The sequence below is a fragment of the Hippoglossus stenolepis genome, chromosome 21 (genome assembly GCF_022539355.2).
Source record: "Hippoglossus stenolepis isolate QCI-W04-F060 chromosome 21, HSTE1.2, whole genome shotgun sequence".
In the NCBI taxonomy this organism is placed as follows: domain Eukaryota; kingdom Metazoa; phylum Chordata; class Actinopteri; order Pleuronectiformes; family Pleuronectidae; genus Hippoglossus; species Hippoglossus stenolepis.
The window spans coordinates 2,260,811-2,279,612 of record NC_061503.1 but is presented as its reverse complement, the minus strand read 5'-3'; the positions used below and the strand labels follow the sequence as shown (position 1 = coordinate 2,279,612).

Here is an 18,802-nt window from a genome sequence, read left to right as displayed (position 1 = left end):
ATGATCTCCATCCTAGATTTTAGGTACAAGTAAGGTCGTGCTTACCTTGGACTTAAGTGAATCACTGGTAGTGGAATCTATTAGAAAAGAATAAGATGTAAATTAGGTGCCATCATTGAACACATGGTAGCATTAGTGTTAGGAGGTGGTACAAACTTGTGATGTCTGGCTGATCACAACACACAGAACCACAACCTTTCAGGAGAACTCTAGCCATTGTCTGAGGATTCGTCCTAAAACTCAACTGCAACTGTTTTCACTGCTTTTACTTTAAGTAGCAACAATGGCTAGAATTTGCCTTTAACACCATCAAGGCAGGGGGTTATGGCACACTGGGGGAGGGGGACACCAAAACTGGTGAAAAGAAAATGAGTGGGCAAATGAATCCACGTGCAAACAGCAAGCACAAAACACAAGGAGAAGACCTGTTCCTACCGAAGAGGCTGATCCATTGTTTCAGCTAGAGGAAAAGGAGTGCACAAAGGTCCAAGAAAAAAGAGAAATTGAGAAAAAGTGGGAAACATCATGAGTATCCACAGGCAGAAACGTAGCAGCTGGAGAAACAGAACAGACATCTACTGGGAAAGAAAGACACTGAGCTGAGTTTGACCTGACAAGGCCACCGATCTGTTGCCTTAACAATACCGAATGTAGAGGGTAGGTTATATGTCATTAGTATTATGGGTTTTAATTAGCATTAGTCATCTTCATGCCAAGCCATTTTCCCTGAGCTACACTAAATAAAAACTTCCTGGGTTCCTTTAAGATAAATGCAAGGTGGCACTTCCATTTAAGTCGTACTGAAGCTACATCTGACCTACACAAGCACAAAGAAGATATCCAATTAGATGAAGGTTTAGGCATTCATGTAAGTGTCTGTCTTTGTCTTGGTGGATAAAAGCATCATTGAGTGCTTGTAGAGTGCCGAATTATAACCGAGGTTATCTCAGGGCACTTTTCATATAGAGCCGATCTACACTTCTCTCGAGTATTATTTACATTCAGTTTTGAAGAACATCCTGTCAGTTTTTATATCAAACATCATTGTGTTATTGTTTTATGTACAAAAGAGATGTTAAAATGCCCTGTTGTAAAGTTGAAAATCTCTGGAAGCAAAGTTAACTTCCACCCTGGTGAAGCAACAAAAAGCCTGCACTCCCCCATGTTTGGACGCCCTGTCTTCGTGATATATGCACTTTATATACGTATACGATATATAGGCTTAAGGGAGCCAGACTGTTCCCTACAAGCCACACTCCACTTTGAGGAGCTCCATCGCCGGGAGGCCACCTGAGACTATTTGGAAAAGGAGATGTTAGCCACCATCACCAGCTGCCAGAAATGCTTAGTAGAACAACGGAAAGCACAAACCACTGAGGCAGCCCACAGACAGATGTGTCAAGATCTAGGTTTTGACCTTTACTATTTTAGTATACACTATGCTTACATGGTGCATTCAATCTAGTTGCCACAAACTAACAACAAATTAATAATAGAGCTGATACATAACCTGATGAAGAGTTATTGCCTATTGCAGTTATTGCATTAATATTGACTTGCACGGATAAGATCAAGGCCTCAGGTAGGTGGAGGTTAGTTATACAGCTCTCTTTACATGCACATGGAAAGTTAATAACTATTGTTGTATTTCTGTTTCTGGTTAGTGAAAATAGTAAGTCGGCACTGTCTGAGAAAGTGGACATCAACTTTTACTGCAGTCACCAGCCATCTCAGTGTCAAGGGCTTAGAAGAAAATGGCATCACTTTTTTGACAGTTGATCACAGCGCCACCATCAGGCCGACTGGGATCGTATTTCTTGAGAAGCACATGGACACATCATAGTTTTGGGCCAAAGTTCATGCTTGTAGCTCATTCCAGCCGAAATTTTGAATCTCAACCTCAGCGTTGAGAATAGAAAAGGTTTAAAAAAGGGGATTTTTTTATGTCTGTCAGTTAATCAGACAGAAAAAAATGATCCCCTCATAGTGAACATGTATCTCTATGAGAATGTTACAGATCAGATGAAGAACTCAATATTAGATTATGACTCATCCTCACCAGATGCCTCTCCTGGCATGCCCGGCCTGCCGATGTTGGACAGCAGATGGTCAATGTTGGGCACAGGCTGCATGTCCCGCTTATCCTCTGGGGCCTATGAACGCACACATGAACACACACACACACACACACGCAGAAATACTGAGATTCAAAGTACTGATGAGAGATGAGAATACGTGATTATTAACAATTATAGAAACCACAACAACATACCTTCTCTTCCTTATCAAACTCTCCGTCAGTGAAGAACCAGTCACACTGTTGAAGCAACATCACACAGTATCACTGTTACCACCCAAAACAAACTGTTCATATCGGGCAGTAAAACGATGCTGCTTCTTACGTGCAGGATTAGTGTCTCCACTATTTTGTAGCGATCGGGCATGTGAGTGACCATGTCGGTCATGTTGTCCTCTGACGTCCTCACCAGAGTGGGACCAAACACCAGAGCTAAGTTTCTTGGCTCCATCTGAAAGTTAAGTTAAAGTCATGTCATGTCTGGCTGAACTCTGAACACGAAAACCTAACTGACCCAAACTAACCTACCTTATTCTTGTCAGAGTTATCTGCCACCTTCTTAAGGTGACCCACCAGGAACTTGAGAGTGTGGTGATAGTGATCAGGGAGGTCATGGATCTGAAAAAAGAATGAAGGAAAGAAACAAATGAGTGTAACAAAAAATATTTCAAAATAAAACAAAGGGAATCAATGAAAAAATATTCATCGCTCTCCATTCTCCGACACATACCAGTTTTTTCATGGTCTTCAGCCGGTCCTCTGTGTTTTCTATTCGGTTGGCATCAATGAAATCAATGTATTTGTCTGTCGGCAGAGAACATGTCTGTGACTTCTTCTGAAATTTCACCATTTCAGCATTAAAGTGTTTGAGTCCACAAACACTTCGGAAGTCTCAGGGGTACACAGGGTCGCAGCCATTTTTTTTTTAAACAGAAAAAACATAAAATACCTCCATACTGCTCCTGTGGTGTCATCCAAATGTCTGTAAGCCCCGGCCTTCAAATTCGACTCGAAACTAGGTCATCTACATCGCGTTATTAGCCTAAATGTCCCGTGTGATCCTCCTCGGAGTCGCGTTCACGTTAACACGCACACACTGCACACAAGCTCTCACAGGGTACGCTCTGGGTGTGCATTAGCATCCCTACTTTAGTAGCGGGACACCACAGGAGCAGTATGGAGGCATGTTGTTTTTTTTTACGTTTGAAAAAATGGTCACCAGTTACTTTAATTGTATTGGATTTGGCTGCAACGCTGTTTACCCCTGAGACTCCAGAAGTGTTTTGTGGATTCAACCACTTCACCCACCCCTCCATCGGCATAGTGGTGAGTAAATAATGAATGCATTTTTCCTTTTTGGGTGAACTATCCCTTTGAGTATATTTTCCACATGCAAACAACACAGTGTCTAAGAAGCTGATTTTGGAAGAAAAATACATTTTATCTGTACCCAGTTTGAGGAAATAATCCATTTGGCTGCCTTATTCTTATATGAAACAATATACCCGTTCATTAAGATGATGCTACACTTCACAGTAAACAAATGACCGGCCTCACCGTCAGTAAACACAGGCTCGGGCAGTTTTCTGAAGAATGACTTAAGCAGGCTGCTGATCACATTCAGGTCCTGCCATCTCTGTGGAGTCAGACAGAGGGATTACAACATCTGCTGTAGAAAAATATAAATACACATAATCTGAAAAAAATGATTCCTGGTGTTTAAATCTAACTACAGCCTTTTTTTCATGAGACAGTATATTTTTTTAAACTGGGTAATTAGGTCGAACATGTTTCTGTCCTCCGCACCTCCTCAGCCGTGTTGATGTCCATGCCCTTGTTGAGATGCTCCTGCAGGTTGGACACCATGGCGTTGTTCCCGGGCACCCGGTAGATGCCGGTGTACTCCAGACCCGTCGCCTCCACCATGCCACAGCACATCTCCACTGTCAGGGGGACAAACTGCAGACAGAGGCCAGAGGTGGGGTTAATGAGGAGCAGGAGAGACGGACGCAGAAAGAAGTATGTATGTATCACAAAGAGGAAGCTTTGAACAATTATTATATATTTTAGTTGAATCTTTCTTTTAACAAACAACTTGAGTCATCATGTGTTTCGTTGTCGGTGTAGTTTTAAAACAGTGTTTTTACTTTATGGTTGACGGCGGGCTGACAGTCCTCCAGTCGCACACCGAAAGCCTTTGGACTGCTTGTCTTCTTAGCTTTCTTCATGATGTTGATGCCCCACAATGCCTTGCAGTCATCTGAGTGTAAACACACACACACACACATATGCACAGATTTTGAAAAACTTCTGTAAGTGTCTATATAAACGTGTGGGCTAGTGTGACTCATTCACACAGAGCAGCTACTCCAACACAGAGTTGGAATATTAAAGGATTCACATTTGACACTGTTTGCTTGGTTGGTGGAAAATAAACGGAATAGAAACAGAAAATGCATGAACAGAATACGACAAAACTAAGAACACCCATATGCTGTATATAAAAAACTGTGAAAGAGCCTAAAGTGAAACACAGCTGCAGCAGTGGTTAGGAGGAGCAGGAAGAGTCATATGACCAATACCTACTATCAATAGAAGGAGCAGTGAACGTCCTAATAATAATGTCCACAGATTTGTGTCAGACTGGTTTCATCCACGAACAGGACGAGCTAATGTGTCATCAAAAATAAAAGTTTACTGACTTTTGTTGCAGTTGGTTCCTTAATATGGTAATTTTGTTATAGTTTAACGAGTCAAACATTTTTGTTCCTCAGATTTACTGACCTTCTACTGGACTTTGGTTAAAATTAAATACAACTCAGACAGGATTTGTAATAAACATTTCAGTGTAACTAATTAGGGCTGTTCTCAGTTTTGTTGAGCTTTCACTTTTCCTAAGGCCGACACCACTGTGTACATCCTTTCCGTAACTTTATTTTGACTAATTAATTATACGTACATAAATAACACAAATGAAAATGCTGAAAAATACTTTGCCGAAAATAGAAATTGTTCAGGTCACAGGCTTTAAAATAAGACACTTTATTTTTAACCTCAAGCGACCCAAAATACAGTCCTTAGTTTTAATCTTGAGTCATTGTATACTTTATACTGAAAATCAGATCATTAGTTCTCATTGTTACATGTTCCTGTTCACACAAATGCCCGGGGCATGAAAAGCCACACTGATCTATGAGTGGTACGTTTGCTGCTTTTAACCAGCGGGTAGCAGTTTTATGGTACGATGGCGAACACTGAGCAGAGCCATGTCTGTACCCACCTGCTCTGGAGGTGCGGTTCACTAAGGTGTTGTCAGTCTTAGCCAGGAGGAAGGGAGGCATCATACGGTGGACTCTGGGAGAGGAATCTGGCTTGTTACCTGTCAGACTGCAGCAAGAGAGAGAAACAAAGACGGATTTTTTAAAAGTGTCTCTGTGATGAACTCAGTTTTATGTGAAAAAAAAGAAGGCTTTCCTTGCTATTAGAAAATTTTCAATTATTGTTGATCCCCCATGCTGACCTGTGTTTTCTGTAATCATTCAGCTTCTTGTTGATGAGAGCTTGTCTTGAGAACCCGATCTCCTAGGATAAATGAGAAGTAGGAGTTAGATTGTGTTCGTGCAAACTGTACAAGACGAACTCGGTTTAAAGATCTAACCTCGTTGTCGGTCTTGCTGTTCTCCCTGATCACCCGGATCCAGGCCAGCATGTCGTCCCTGTCCTCGGCCTGCAGCAGGTACTCGCAGAAGTCCTGCGTGGTGAGCCGCAGGGTGTGTTTACGCTTGGTTTCGCTGTAGGCGATGTCGATCAGGCAGCCGCGGATGCTGACCGGGGGGTGCTCGTCCTGGTTGGGCCCCGCCCCCGCCCCGTGAAGGACCGCCTCTCGCTTGTCCTTGTAGAGGAAGAGCAAATTGGAACGGAGCACGGAGAAGACGCGTTTCCATGGCCGCATGCCGCCGCCAACTTTCTACAATGAGAGGAGACAGGAACAAAAACTGGAGTGTGAATTTCAGGATCGAATATCTATATGAGGCAGCTCCTTCTTAACTCTTCTCTACAACCCTCAAGCCAAACAGCAGCTGTCCAATCATAGCAATAGTAGCAAATGTAACTTGACATGGAAAATCTGTCACAGTTTGGATTTGTCCACATGGCTAAACTGTGCTCTGTTACTCGTGGCATCTAAGGCACTTCTGTCCGTCCTGGGAGAGGGATCCCTCACATGTGGCTCTCTGAGGTTTCTACCTTCTTTTTACCCTGTTAAAAGGTTTTTTTTGTAGTTTTTCCTTACTCTTGTTGAGGGTTAAGGGCAGAGGATGTCACACCCTGTTAAAGCCCTATGAGACAAATTGTGATTTGTGAATATGGGCTACACAAATAAAATGTGATGGCGATAGTGAACATTTTAGCCAGCAAGACGTACAGTCCCTGGTTAAAAATGTTTGTATTTATCTGCCTCTGTCTGATGTGAAGGATCCATTGTTTCATAAAGAAAACTAACGTGCATTTCAATTGTTTAAACTGTTGCCATTTTGTAAAGCTTGACATTCAACTGCAACCTTGGCTCATTGAAGGTCCAAACAGCTTGTTGCAGCTGTGTGTGTGTGTGTGTGTGTGTGTGTGTGTGTGTGTTGTACCTTGCCCTTCTCCGTGAGGATCTGTTTGTAGTGTAGCCAGCCCTCCTTGCGCACGTCACTGAAAGTGATGGTTCCCAGTTCAGAGGTGGAGTGGCGTTTGGACCGGGCCTCCTCCTGAGCTCGCAGGCTCTCCAGAGACTGAAACACAGAGTGGGGACATTAAGGGATTCACATTTGAAAATGAACGGAATAGAAACAGAAAATACATGAATCAGACAAAACTGAGAACACCCATATGCTGTATATAACATGTTAATCATATTTAATTCCTGAGAGATTTTGTTTCTTTGCTGTATGTGAAGCAACTGTTTAGCGTCACATCAAATGCTTGTTTCTGTGATGTTTGCATGTAAATGAATGGGCTTGTAGCACAGTCCCCTCTGGGATAATTAACTTATCTTACCTTATTTTACAATGATATCAAAGTTTAAGTGGAGGGTATTTTAGTTTATTAAAAAAACAGCAGGTCCGATAGACTGCACAGAAAAAAACAGGCCCCACAGTACAACCTCAATGCAACAAAAGTCAGTTAACAGGTATTCACTGCAACAAAAGTGATCACAACTATGTGGACATTTCCTGAACAGTGTTATAACAGTTTCCTCCCTTCTGTCCTGGGTGGTGTCTGATGGAATGAGGCTCCTCCTCATGAGGAACTGACTGAACAAGACCGAAAACCAGACTGTGAAAGAGTCTAAAGTGAAACACAGCTGCAGCAGTGGTTAGGAGGAGCAGGAAGAGTCACATGACCAATAACTGCCAACAATAGAAGGAGCAGTGAACGTCCTAATAATAATGTCCACAGGACCATCCATGGACAGGACGAGCTAATGTGTCATCAAAAATAAAAGTTTAATGACTTTTGTTGCAGTTGGTTCTTTAATATAGAAATGTTATTATCGTTTAACGAGTCAAACATTTCTGTTCCTCAGATTCACTGACCTTCTACTGGACTTTGGACAGGATTTGTAATAAACATTTCAGTGACACTAATTAGGGCTGTTCTCATTTTGTGGTATGCTGTATTATGTGCTCATTACAACAACTCACCCCATCAGTGAAAAAGCTCTTGACCCTTTTTGGTAGTTTGCTGTGGAGCAGAAAGCAAATACATTACAACAACAATGTGAGTGTGGACAGTGTGACGACCTCCTACACCCTTACCTGAACGCTAGGGGCCTGATCTACTAAGGTACGTGTGCATTATAACAGATTGCACGTTTGGTCGGTGGGCGTTTTGCGGGTGATCTACTAAAAATAATTGCGGAAATGATTACAGGTGCAAACATGGTAGAGGCAGTAGTGTTTTGCGTGCGTTACTGGTTTCGTCCATGGAGCAAGCGCATAGCGAAATTTAATGCCATGGAATTGGAGGTGTTAGTGGAAGAGGCAAACAAACCAGTTGTAGAAATATTAATATAAGTCAAAGAAACGCGATATGGGAGAGAATATCTGCGAGAAAGTAAATGCTGTGGGTAAAACAAAAAGAACAACCGAGGAAATAAAGGGAAGATGGCAGGACATAAGAAGAGGAACAAAAGAAAAAATAGCTCATAGTAAAACCTTAAATAAAACAGGTGGGGGCGGTGGAAGAGATGCCTCTGACCACTATTGAGCAGCAGGTGCAGTTCACTTTCTGAAAAAACCTGTTCTCTCCGTCTTCTTCCTCCCGTCTCCTCCTCACCACAATAACAGCAGCTATCTGTGCGCAACGCTGTGCGGATTAGCACCTACCTTTCAAACGTACTAAATATAGACGCATTCACAATCACCGCAATTATCACAGGCTTTGTAAATCACAGTGCGTGTGCTAAATTAAAGTATTTGCATCTACTCGTCCCAGTATTTTGCGCACTCGGGTAGAAACTCCCGATAATGCAAATTCATTAATGCAATCCTCAGTGCTCCCCTTAGTAGATCAGCTTGCAATGTTATTTTGCGGGTGAAATCAAGTCTGGTAGATCAGGCCCTAAGACTATATACTATAGACGTGTTCAGAATGCAGCTTGTCTGAGTGTTGTCTGAGCTCCTGACTTACGAGAAGACTCGACCTTCTTCCCTGAAGGTGTTGAGCCCCTCGTCACAGGACTTGGATCGCTCGGTGGTGATGGCCAGTAGGTAAGAGGAGCGGCGACCTTTAATGCTGCCTGAAGAGACAAAAGACACGTCAGAGAAGAGAGGAGAGGAGGATGACAAAGAGGGTTCAAAAATGCAATCTATGGTGGTGACATGAGCAACAACAAGAAAATGAGTGTTAAATGGATATAACAAGAGAGGGGGGTGGATTAAAGGGTTAAACATGTGTAGTGAACATTAAAAAGAATACCTGCCTACCTATCTAAGCTCTGGATGCATTTAAGGTTTGCAAAATAATGTCAGTTTAAAGTCTTAAATGAAAATGAAGATAAGATGGGGAAATTTTGAAGTCTTCAAACAATGCCATCAAATTATTTTGATGGTGATGTAATAAGACAAGTCAACTATGACCCAAGGAGCATTTCACAGAGAAACAGCCAATCACAGAGCTTACAGCTTATAGCTATCAGACGTAAGATAAAGAATTAGATGTTCTGGTTCATTTGAAATCATTTCATTATTAAACAAAGGTCGATTTGTTACCAACTGCAGCAACAAAACGATCTGAATTAGTTCCTGCTCTGATTTGCGTCACTGGCTTCATCTGTATAGCAAAGGCACCTAAGGCTCATGGGTAATGTAGTATTTAAAGCCATCTGAAATACCAAACTATCTTTCTATCTATCTAATTCTTTAAAGGTTCAGTGTGTAAGATTTAGGTGAAAGGGACCTGCTGGCAGAAATTGAATATAAAATAATCCTAGTGATGTTTTCACTAATGTGTAATCAACTAAATTGTACGAAACATTGTTTTCTTTACCCTAGAATCAGCCCTTTATATTTAAATACTTTATATTTACATCGGTAGCAGGTCCTCTCTATGGAGGCCGCAATGTTTTTTATACTCCCCAAACGCCTCGTGAAGGCTGCCACAGGTTCTTTCTCATGTTTGGAAGGGGAGGGTGAGGTGAGGGGTATTAAGCTGCAACATGCAACTTTACCAATAGATGTCACTAAACTGAACCTTTAAGTGTAAATGTCACTGTACCTCTTTAACTTGAGTCTACGGGAAAGGCCAGACAAATATACAAGTGTGCCACAGTCATTACATAACTGTTTGTCATGTTGGCTCAAAAACACAATCGGAAGCTAACTCTATATTGGTCTAGCCCTTTCTAAAGCCTTTGAGTATTCACAGAGGGTGAGTGAGACTCACTGCAGTCCTGACAATGAGGTCGGACAAAGGAGGAGATGGAGGACAGGGTGGGGGAGACAGAGGTGGAAGTGAGGATGGCCACAGTGGAGGCCTTGGAACCGGACACCACAGAGCAGGCTGGTACATAGCAGGCCCGTAGGTCAGTACTAGGACTGGTGGGTTCATCTGCAAAGTCATCATGACAGGTGAGCAACAAGGAGGGAGACACGAGGGGTTAGACAGTGACAAGACACAACAGTTTCCTCAGGTGGGAACATCTCCCTGAGGCAGAGCTACTGTGGAGGCAGATACACCAACCTACCTACCAACCAACCAACCTACCAACCAACTTACCAACCAACCAACCAACCAACCAACCAACCAACCATCCATCCATCCATCAACCCATCCAGCCATCCATCCTTTTGTCAGCTATCTGTTTGACCAAAGCCATTGATAAAACCTTTGAAATGTTTCCCTATTGACTGTTAAAGTGTAATGCTGTGTTGCGTTCACATCATGATTGCGAGCATCCGAGAGTCTGTTTCTTGTGACACCCACTCACAGGTATTAGATTTCTGACAACTTCCATATCATCCCCTGGGTGAAACAATGGCTGAAAACTCACTTACAGTCAGTAGCCTCCGGGGCATGTGCCTGGCATCATAGGCTGATTCTGGGGATATGAGCAGACACCTCTCTGGTGTTGGTGGAAAACCCAGAGTTGGTGTGGCAGGTGAGAACGAAGAACGTTTGTTTGGCCTCACAGCCATGCACAGAACTGGTTCTGGAAACAAACTTCTGGAGAGGATGATGAATTAATCAGTACACACTGGCTGAGCACTGCTGTTTGCCTTGTGTTGCCTGAGAGAAAGGCTCTGACTGTTGTTTGTGCCAAAAAATATGGGAACACGCACGCCCAGAAAACATTTTTTAATGGATGATGGATTGAAAAAATGTTTTTAAAAAAGCACAAGCCTCTTCTTCCTCAGACTGAGTCAGAGGAAGAACTCTGTGCTTGACACAACACTACTGCAAACAAAACCCTTTTACAGGAGCCTCTAGGTCTGTGGTCTATCTCCTTTTTACCGACATAAATGTACTGTGTCTATGTATCAAACAGCAATCTGGGTGGGAGTCAAGGGGGTAGCTCCTGGGAACCAGTTCTTTTGGGAGACAGAGCTCAAGTTGGCAACAATACAAGGAAACTCTAGGGGTTGAATGGGAGGATCTGAATCCAAGTGATTTGTTACTAGACGTCTGTGCGAGCTGGAACAACACCATGTAAGGCCAGAAATGATCGATGGAGGAGGAGAGTGTCTCGTTTGAGAACCTCTGAAGTGCTTTTCTGTTCAGTGAACTGTCTCACTAATGTCAGTAACATGGCTAAAAGGTTTGCTAATATTCACTTTATTACCGATGGGTGAGTGGCTACAGTTTACAGCAGCACAACCTCTCTGTAGACTGAAATAATCACATTTTAAAAAGTGCCATTCATACCCAAATAATAAAAGCTAACCTTCATTTGAACTAGCCTGAATATTTTCTGTCTGCAGCAATTATGGTCTAACAATTCTCCTCCTATACTCAAATTTCTCACCAGGCTTCGATCTAATGTTAGCCTGCAAAATTGCCATTAATTAGCCTGTTGACTGAGCCTATGAGATTCTTTCTGCCTCCAGAGCAGCTCTGGTTCTGAGAAAAGCTTTCAGAACTAAGACAGTGTACAAATGATGGACAGGACAAGGTTTGAAGACAAATAAACCAGCATGCATCAACTCAGTCAGAAACACATACATGACACTAGATGAACAGAGAGTCAGTCATTATGTTGACATATAGAACAAACAAACGTCCCAAAATGTGTTAATTTGTAACAGACCTTCCACACCACTTGTAGCATAAGAGGAAAGTTCACTAACCTATGAAGGGAATTGAGGACAGAGAGTCATATGCGTGCCGTGCCAGGCTTCCATTGGTCCTACGGCTAGGGGCAGGTCCCCCGGACTCAGGAGAGGGGGTCCCTGGTGAAGGTGTTGATCCAGGGGGCTCTGGTGACTCCACACGTGTTGTGTAGTGGGGATGTCGAAGAGGCGGAACAGGGGTCCGCCGGCCTAAAGGAGGCTTCTTCTGCCGAAGGACCACCTCTTGATTCAGGGAGATGGGAGAGATGACCTCCCTGTCCACCCCAAGCCTGGCTCTCTCCTCCTCTGATGCAGACAGGGCAGGTGTGGACTTGGGCCTGGGTACCATCTGCCCCTTGCTGTCTGCAGGGATGCTCCTGCTGCTGGGGCTCAAGTTGAGGTGGGGGCCACTGTAGCTGGGCTCTTTAACGGAGTGGGCCTGCTGGAGGGGATGGCCAGTTTTGTGGGAGAAAGAAGGACTGTAACTTCTGTAGCCCACAGGCTCTTCCTCTTTTACTCGCCTTGTTTGGGGTTCGGCTACCTGCTGACCTGACTGCCTACCACTAGGAGGCACTGCTGAGGGGGTTGTAGTGGGGGCTGCCACTGTAGTTTGATGCTGATGCCCTTCTGAATTTTGAAGGTCTATCTGCTCGCTGAGTTTTGTCATCTGGGGGCTTTGTGAAGTGTGTTCATTGTGTGGTAAGACCAGTGCAGTGGCTTGTGCCAGCGTTTCAACAGAACGCCCATAGTTATGCTCGTATTCAGCGTAGGCTGCCAAAAGGCCCTCTGAGCACGACCTGCTTCCTGGTCCTGATACATCCCCCCAGCTACCTAGCCAAAAGGAATCATGGGAAGCAGCAGCTGCCTGGTGGTGTTGCAGGAGGGTTTCTCTTCTGCGTTGCTCTGCAGATATTTTGGGGACAGAGGAAGGTCCAGGGCCAAGTGCCAACCCCAGCCCCAGCTCCACTAAACGATCCTGAGAAATACTGCGGTGGCGGGGGGACATGCGCTCTGCGGCCTCGGCCTGGCTGTAGTACCACTCAGACAGAGCCTGGTGGCAGAGGGCGTCAGTGCGGGCACGGGCTGGTAGGCTGCTCTTCCTTGGCGTAGGCAGTGTTGCGGAGGCAATGGCAGCATTGTGGTTAGCAAAGTGAAAGTCCAGCGCACTGATGGTTGAAGAGCAGCCACGGTGCCGCCCCGACGGGGCAAAGTGGCCACTTGAATCCTCAGGCCCCCCGGGCCAGCCGGAGGTGGGCGTAGAGGCAGCCTGGGGTTGGTTATCCAGTGGCGAGGTGGTAGGGCCAGATCGGCACTGCCAGTTGTCCAGGAGAGTGTGGCTGGACTCGGGGACCGTGGAGCCGGGTTTAGTGGATGGGTAAGAGGGAGGCGGTGGTTCAGGGAGGTTCTGGGCTTCACCTGAATACGGCTCATTGCCTCTCAGGTAGGCATCCTGGGAGTACGCCTGGGGACAGGAGGGGTTCGGGCACAATGTAAAACATGACAGACTGGATCAAACAACAAATGTGGCAGGAACAGCTAGAGGGCAGAGTGAGGCAGATACAGCGTGCACCATGCAGCAGGATTTCTTTGGTTTTTACAATATAAACTTAATCTCATTTTACTGTACAACCAATATTGGAACTTTATTACCTTTAACAAAGTTATTACTGTATTTTGGAGTGCATCTTTTAAAATATAATATTTCTTATCTTCTATCACCTATATTGTCTTCCACTCCCTTCTATTTTCATGTTAATGTATTTCTTTACCTTAGTTAAGGTTTAGATATATTTAAATAAAACGCCTGGCTGACTGCTGCACGTTGTAAAAAGGAGAAATGAAGGAAAGAAGAGAAAACAGAAGAAAGATCATACTCACACTTACCAACTGCAACACATCCTCATCTTTTGGCATAATACAGAGCTCCAGAATGTTTTCACTGCCAAAAAAACACATCAATAGACGTCAGCATAGAAACAAGAGGTCAGATGTGACCTCACAGTGGGATTTAGAAACACCAGTGTCCCACCTGTTCTGGATGAGTGCGATCACCTGAGAGTAGGTTTTCCCAAGAATGCTTTCCCCATTTACCTTCACCAGCCTGTCCCCTGGAGTACACACACAATACAGCCAGATGTCATGTATGAAAGGACACTTTCTTCTGCATTCAATGAATCGACCTGATTGTAATTATGCAGCCTATTCCTTTAGCTCGCATGATGCTGTGTATTTTCCTTGAGTGCCTTTTCAGGAAAATATTACCTGTTAATACAAATGTAGATTCAATTATGTTTTTATACGCACACAAATACTTCTTTCAAAACGTTTCTTTAAAACCCAATTGTGTGTGTGTGTGTGTGTGTGTGTGTGTGTGTGTGTGTGTGTGTGTGTGTGTGTGTGTGTGTGTGTGTGTGTGTCATTCTACCTGTACACAGTCCAGCTTGTTGGGCAGGGCCATTTTCTTTGACACTCTTCACAAAGATGGTGTCCATTGGCTCCAAACGAGACCACCGGCGGCCTGCTTACACACGGCACACACACATTCAGAATCCAAATTCAGAGAAACTTTCCTCGACTGAGAATATCAGAACAAAATGTACTCCTACTTACACATTCTCAGCATTTGTGCTTTAGAAGCCGAACACAATAGATACAATAGATCCTAATCTTTCCCAAAGGAATGTACAGTTCCCCCATTCTTCCAGTATTACTCAACTTTGCACAGTGTAAAGTCAGAGTTTCTAATACTAACTATTAATCTTAGAGTAAATAATGAATTATTGAATTGAATCTTCTCGTTGAACTAACCGTAATCTAAATGTTTGAGTTATCCAGCAGCTGAACACACTTGTGAACAGAAGTTCACACTAATTTGTTACACTATCAAGTTGCTTTACTTTCACCTGCATGAGAGTAAAGTCTGGAGTCTGTGCTGCTCTTCATCATGTGCAGCCTCCGTCTGTTTCTCTTCTTGGCTCATTATTTAACTGCAGGATGACGCTCTGAACAACAGTCCGTCTGCATGTGTTACTTCTCACCACTGATAGAAACATACAGGACTGCTTGCTGCAGTACAGTGTTGTCCTGATAATACACCAGAGGCTGTAGCAACACACTTTGTACAGACACTGTCATCGGCACCTGCAGGTAATTGTTTACATTACAATCGCTGTGTCTTTTCCTCACTTGAGAGCACTGACAGAAGAGCAGGACTGGCGTCACCTCACTGCTTTACTACAGGTTTGCATCGGTTAAGTATTTAAAGTAAAATGGTAAATAATCTGTATTTATATCGTACTTTTCTAGTCTTGATGACCACTCAAAGCACAGGTTATTGCCATTCACCCATTCACACACACATTCATACAGTGCATATTCTATGAGGGGCAATTCAGGGTTCAGTATCTTGCCCAAGGACACTTCGGCATACAGATGGGGGAAGACTAGGATCAAACCCGTGACCTTCTGGTGGGAGGACGACTGCTCTACCCCCTCAGCTACAGAAGGCTGTGTAGTCATGACATTTACTGTGTTTGTGTAATTACTTTCACTGCCAGAGGGGGAGAATAAAAGTTCTGTGCTGCAGTTTTATTGTGTGTATTCCAATGAAATTTACAGTTTTTCATTTACAATTTACACATTTCAGTTTCTGGAGACATGGCCCCCAGAGAGCCAGGGCTTAGGCAGCTGCTGGTAGAGTGGGTCATCCACAAAGCAAAAGGCCGGTGGTCCGAATCCCCTGCTCCACTAGTCCGCATGCCGAAGTGTCCTTGGGCAAGATACTGCACCAAAAATAGTCTTTGACAGGTGTGCTGGCAATGTGTGATAGAAGAAGTGCAGCATTAAGTAGCGCTGTATGAATGTGTGTGTGAATGAGTGAATGTAATTTCTACTGTAAAGAGCTTTAACTGGTCCATGAGACTAGAAAATCAATTTATAAATACAGGACAGTTACCAATCTTAAATTGTTTTACACCGGGCAGTTAAGTGCTGAGCTTTGTGCCATTTAAGGTTCTTTACTGGACTTAAACTGCTGAAATCTCAATTAAAAACTACAAAACGGGGGCTATCTGAAACTCGATACTGACGGTGTAAATATCATGCACAACATAATCAAATCCAGAATGTGTAGCTAATTAAGTCAATAGAAACATGAGGCAGTCACCTGATCCAGAGGCATTTCCATTCTCTTCATCCTGTTGGAGAAACACAGTGAAGATGTTTAAGACAAGGACCACAGGGGGGCGCTGCTAAGCTCACGCATTACACTCAACCCAGATCTGACACGCTGCTGTCGAACTGAGTATCTGTGTGTCTCATTGACTGTCTCACTGACAAAACAACCATCTCAGAACTTTAAAAAAAAAAAAAACTGTCTGTCTACTTTATCAGCTTTTTCCTCTGTCCAGGTCACTGACAGAGTACTACACTACTACAGAACTGCAGTTCTACAGCCTTACAGAGTACATTACTACAGTCCAACAGCACCACAGAGCTAGAGTCCTACAATAATTCACTACTACAGTCCTAGAGTACTTCCTCACTACAGTACTACAATACTACAGTCCTACAGTACTACAGTACTACATCAGTCAAAAGTGTGTGGAGCAGACAACTAACAGGCTAAATGTACCTACTCTTACACTGTCAACCCCATATGATGTGTATACACTTTGGTTCTTCAGATTAACTTTTTGACATGGAATAATCATTTTCATATGTGTTATAGACCTTTATATAACATATACCCAGACCACAGACAGACTGATTACATATAAATTAACCTGAGCTGCATGTCTTTGCACTGTGGGAGGAAGCTGGAGAAAACCCGCACAGAGGGAGGCATCAGTGTTAACCACTTTTCCACCATTCCACCCTACAAGAAACACGACTGTCTTTAAAGCCTTGTTTGGGTAAAACTAATCTATCAGCCTCCAGATGTTGTGTGGAACTGGTCAGTTACATGCTGTCATGCAAGGGTTAAGAGACCAGTTATAATAATTATAAAAGCTCATTTTGAAACCAACATGACCCAGTGTGATATCAGTTTTTATGATCATAAGTTTGATGGTAAATTTCCAATCCAATCTTAACTTTCTTTTCACTCTTTTCATAGTTAGCAAACTGACAGACTTAAAGGGAAGTTGCTTCATCTTCCATTTCCAGACTATTTTACTAGGAATCGGTCGACCTCTGTGTTCACTGTTATGATCAGAAACACAGGATCAAGTCTGGTCCCATCAAAGCTTCACACTGCAGCTGAGAAGCGAGTTCTGAATTTTATTTTTAGCCGCATGTGACTTCTTGGTAAAATGTGCTCCTGGAGACACTTATAGTTAGAACATAACTAGTTGGAACAGCCCCAGAGGTGGTTGACAGTACTCTGTCTGTCAGTCTGTGTGTGTCTGTCTCTGTCAGTTTGTGTCACTGCAGTGGCGTCACAGCTATGCAACATACACTCACGAAACAGGTTTGAGATCAAAGATGAAAAATTAGGTTCAAAGGTGGGTGTGATCCAACCCATGGGTGCAGATTATCAATGTTATAATAGAGTACTCATCTAATACTGTTCTAATAATAACTGAGCAGTAAATGGCAGAAGTGAGTGACCTTTCTTGAGATATATAAGGCTCGGGCCAAAGTGACTGACCTTGAGGCTGTGGAGGGACGACTCTGGTGGGTAGACGATGAAGTGGCGCAGAGTGAAGCCGAATCCCTGTGAGTTCTTCTGCAGGAAAATGGTCCGTGGGCCCTGCCACGACACGCCCTCCACCTCACCCGATGACAGCGGCCGGCGCCTGTTCTCATTGGAAGACACCATACCATCTCTCCGCCCTTTAGCCTGTTGAGGAGAGAAGATGTTTAAACACTTTTCTTTCCTTTCCCTCTTTGAAATGAAACAGAACGTTACCATGTGAATCTTAAGGAATATCTCCAGGATCATTTTCAGGTGTCACCATTGAACTTGTGTGCGATTGTTTATTCATCCAAGGCTGAACACATTTAAGGGAAGTGTGTGGGTGGAAGTGGGTGTATGTGGTCCATTCACTGAGGACCCTGTCCAGATCCGACCTGGGCAGAATTTCACCAATGCCAGGAATTTCTCAGAGACTTCCTCTCTCCAAAGAGGAAGCTCTATAATCACTTTTAATCACATTTATTACCTTTGGCCAACAATGGCAGAGTTAAAAATACATAATCTATAAATACCAGTCATGGAACAACAGGAACTTATTAGGGCTCATAAACACATATCTGGAAAATTCAATGAACAATAGACAAAGAGAGCTTCACGGAGAGTGAGAGTCGACCCAGTGGCCAACACTGCTAACCCACACAAAGTTGGACCTTATTAGAGATGCTCTTAATTAAGCTTTTAACAGTTATCTCTGCATTCCTGCTGCATCAGTACCATCTGAGCGGGTATTCTCCGTTATTGTTTTCACGGTCAACAGACTGTCAGCAGACCAACCCCAAAGCATGGGAACATGTTCATGTGTCTGGATGAAAACCAAGTGGAGAATCAGTCTACTATGCTGAGGACTGGTATCTATTTCATTTTGAAGTCTGAAGAATACGAAAAGTTTCCATTTTGTTCACCTGTTGACTGTTTGTTGGAGGTTTTCATTCATTTAAATGTGTTTTTGTTTTGTTCATATGTTTATACCATAAACTGCATATGAAGATGGATGACATGACAACTCAAAAGAAACCAAATCGTTTGAATCTGGCCACCTGGTGTCTGGCTGTAATATAGCTGCAATACACTCCATGTTATTGGATGGGACAAGAAACCAAACTAAAAATTCAAAGTACACATCAAATTCATTTTTCACAAAGATGGTTTCTGTCATTTTAGGTAGTTCCGATCACATTGATGTTTGTCCAATTGTATATTTGAAGCCAAAGCAAC

General features: G+C 43.4%; 1 protein-coding gene across 8 annotated transcripts in view; it reads right to left on the bottom strand.

Moving 5' to 3' along the window:
• LOC118101002 (rho GTPase-activating protein 23) overlaps positions 1-18,802 on the bottom strand; it is a 64,905-nt gene that overhangs the window by 2,843 nt on the left and 43,260 nt on the right. For 3 of the 8 annotated variants that reach the window (XM_035146590.2, XM_035146587.2, XM_035146582.2), the window contains exons 2-23: positions 17,540-17,731; positions 16,055-16,085; positions 14,315-14,410; positions 13,919-13,997; positions 13,768-13,828; positions 11,908-13,351; positions 10,007-10,171; positions 8,753-8,861; positions 7,765-7,804; positions 6,715-6,852; positions 5,736-6,044; positions 5,598-5,659; positions 5,358-5,464; positions 4,225-4,337; positions 3,884-4,036; positions 3,635-3,713; positions 2,808-2,881; positions 2,606-2,695; positions 2,403-2,528; positions 2,273-2,317; positions 2,060-2,153; positions 46-77 (exon numbers count right to left, since the gene is read on the bottom strand). In XM_035146590.2, coding sequence (XP_035002481.2) covers positions 46-77; positions 2,060-2,153; positions 2,273-2,317; positions 2,403-2,528; positions 2,606-2,695; positions 2,808-2,881; positions 3,635-3,713; positions 3,884-4,036; positions 4,225-4,337; positions 5,358-5,464; positions 5,598-5,659; positions 5,736-6,044; positions 6,715-6,852; positions 7,765-7,804; positions 8,753-8,861; positions 10,007-10,171; positions 11,908-13,351; positions 13,768-13,828; positions 13,919-13,997; positions 14,315-14,410; positions 16,055-16,085; positions 17,540-17,731 — 3,639 coding nt within the window. The remainder of the gene's footprint in view (positions 1-45; positions 78-2,059; positions 2,154-2,272; positions 2,318-2,402; positions 2,529-2,605; positions 2,696-2,807; positions 2,882-3,634; positions 3,714-3,883; positions 4,037-4,224; positions 4,338-5,357; positions 5,465-5,597; positions 5,660-5,735; positions 6,045-6,714; positions 6,853-7,764; positions 7,805-8,752; positions 8,862-10,006; positions 10,172-11,907; positions 13,352-13,767; positions 13,829-13,918; positions 13,998-14,314; positions 14,411-16,054; positions 16,086-17,539; positions 17,732-18,802) is intronic. The other 5 variants (XM_047338399.1, XM_035146588.2, XM_035146585.2 and 2 more) reach the window with 4 other exon arrangements.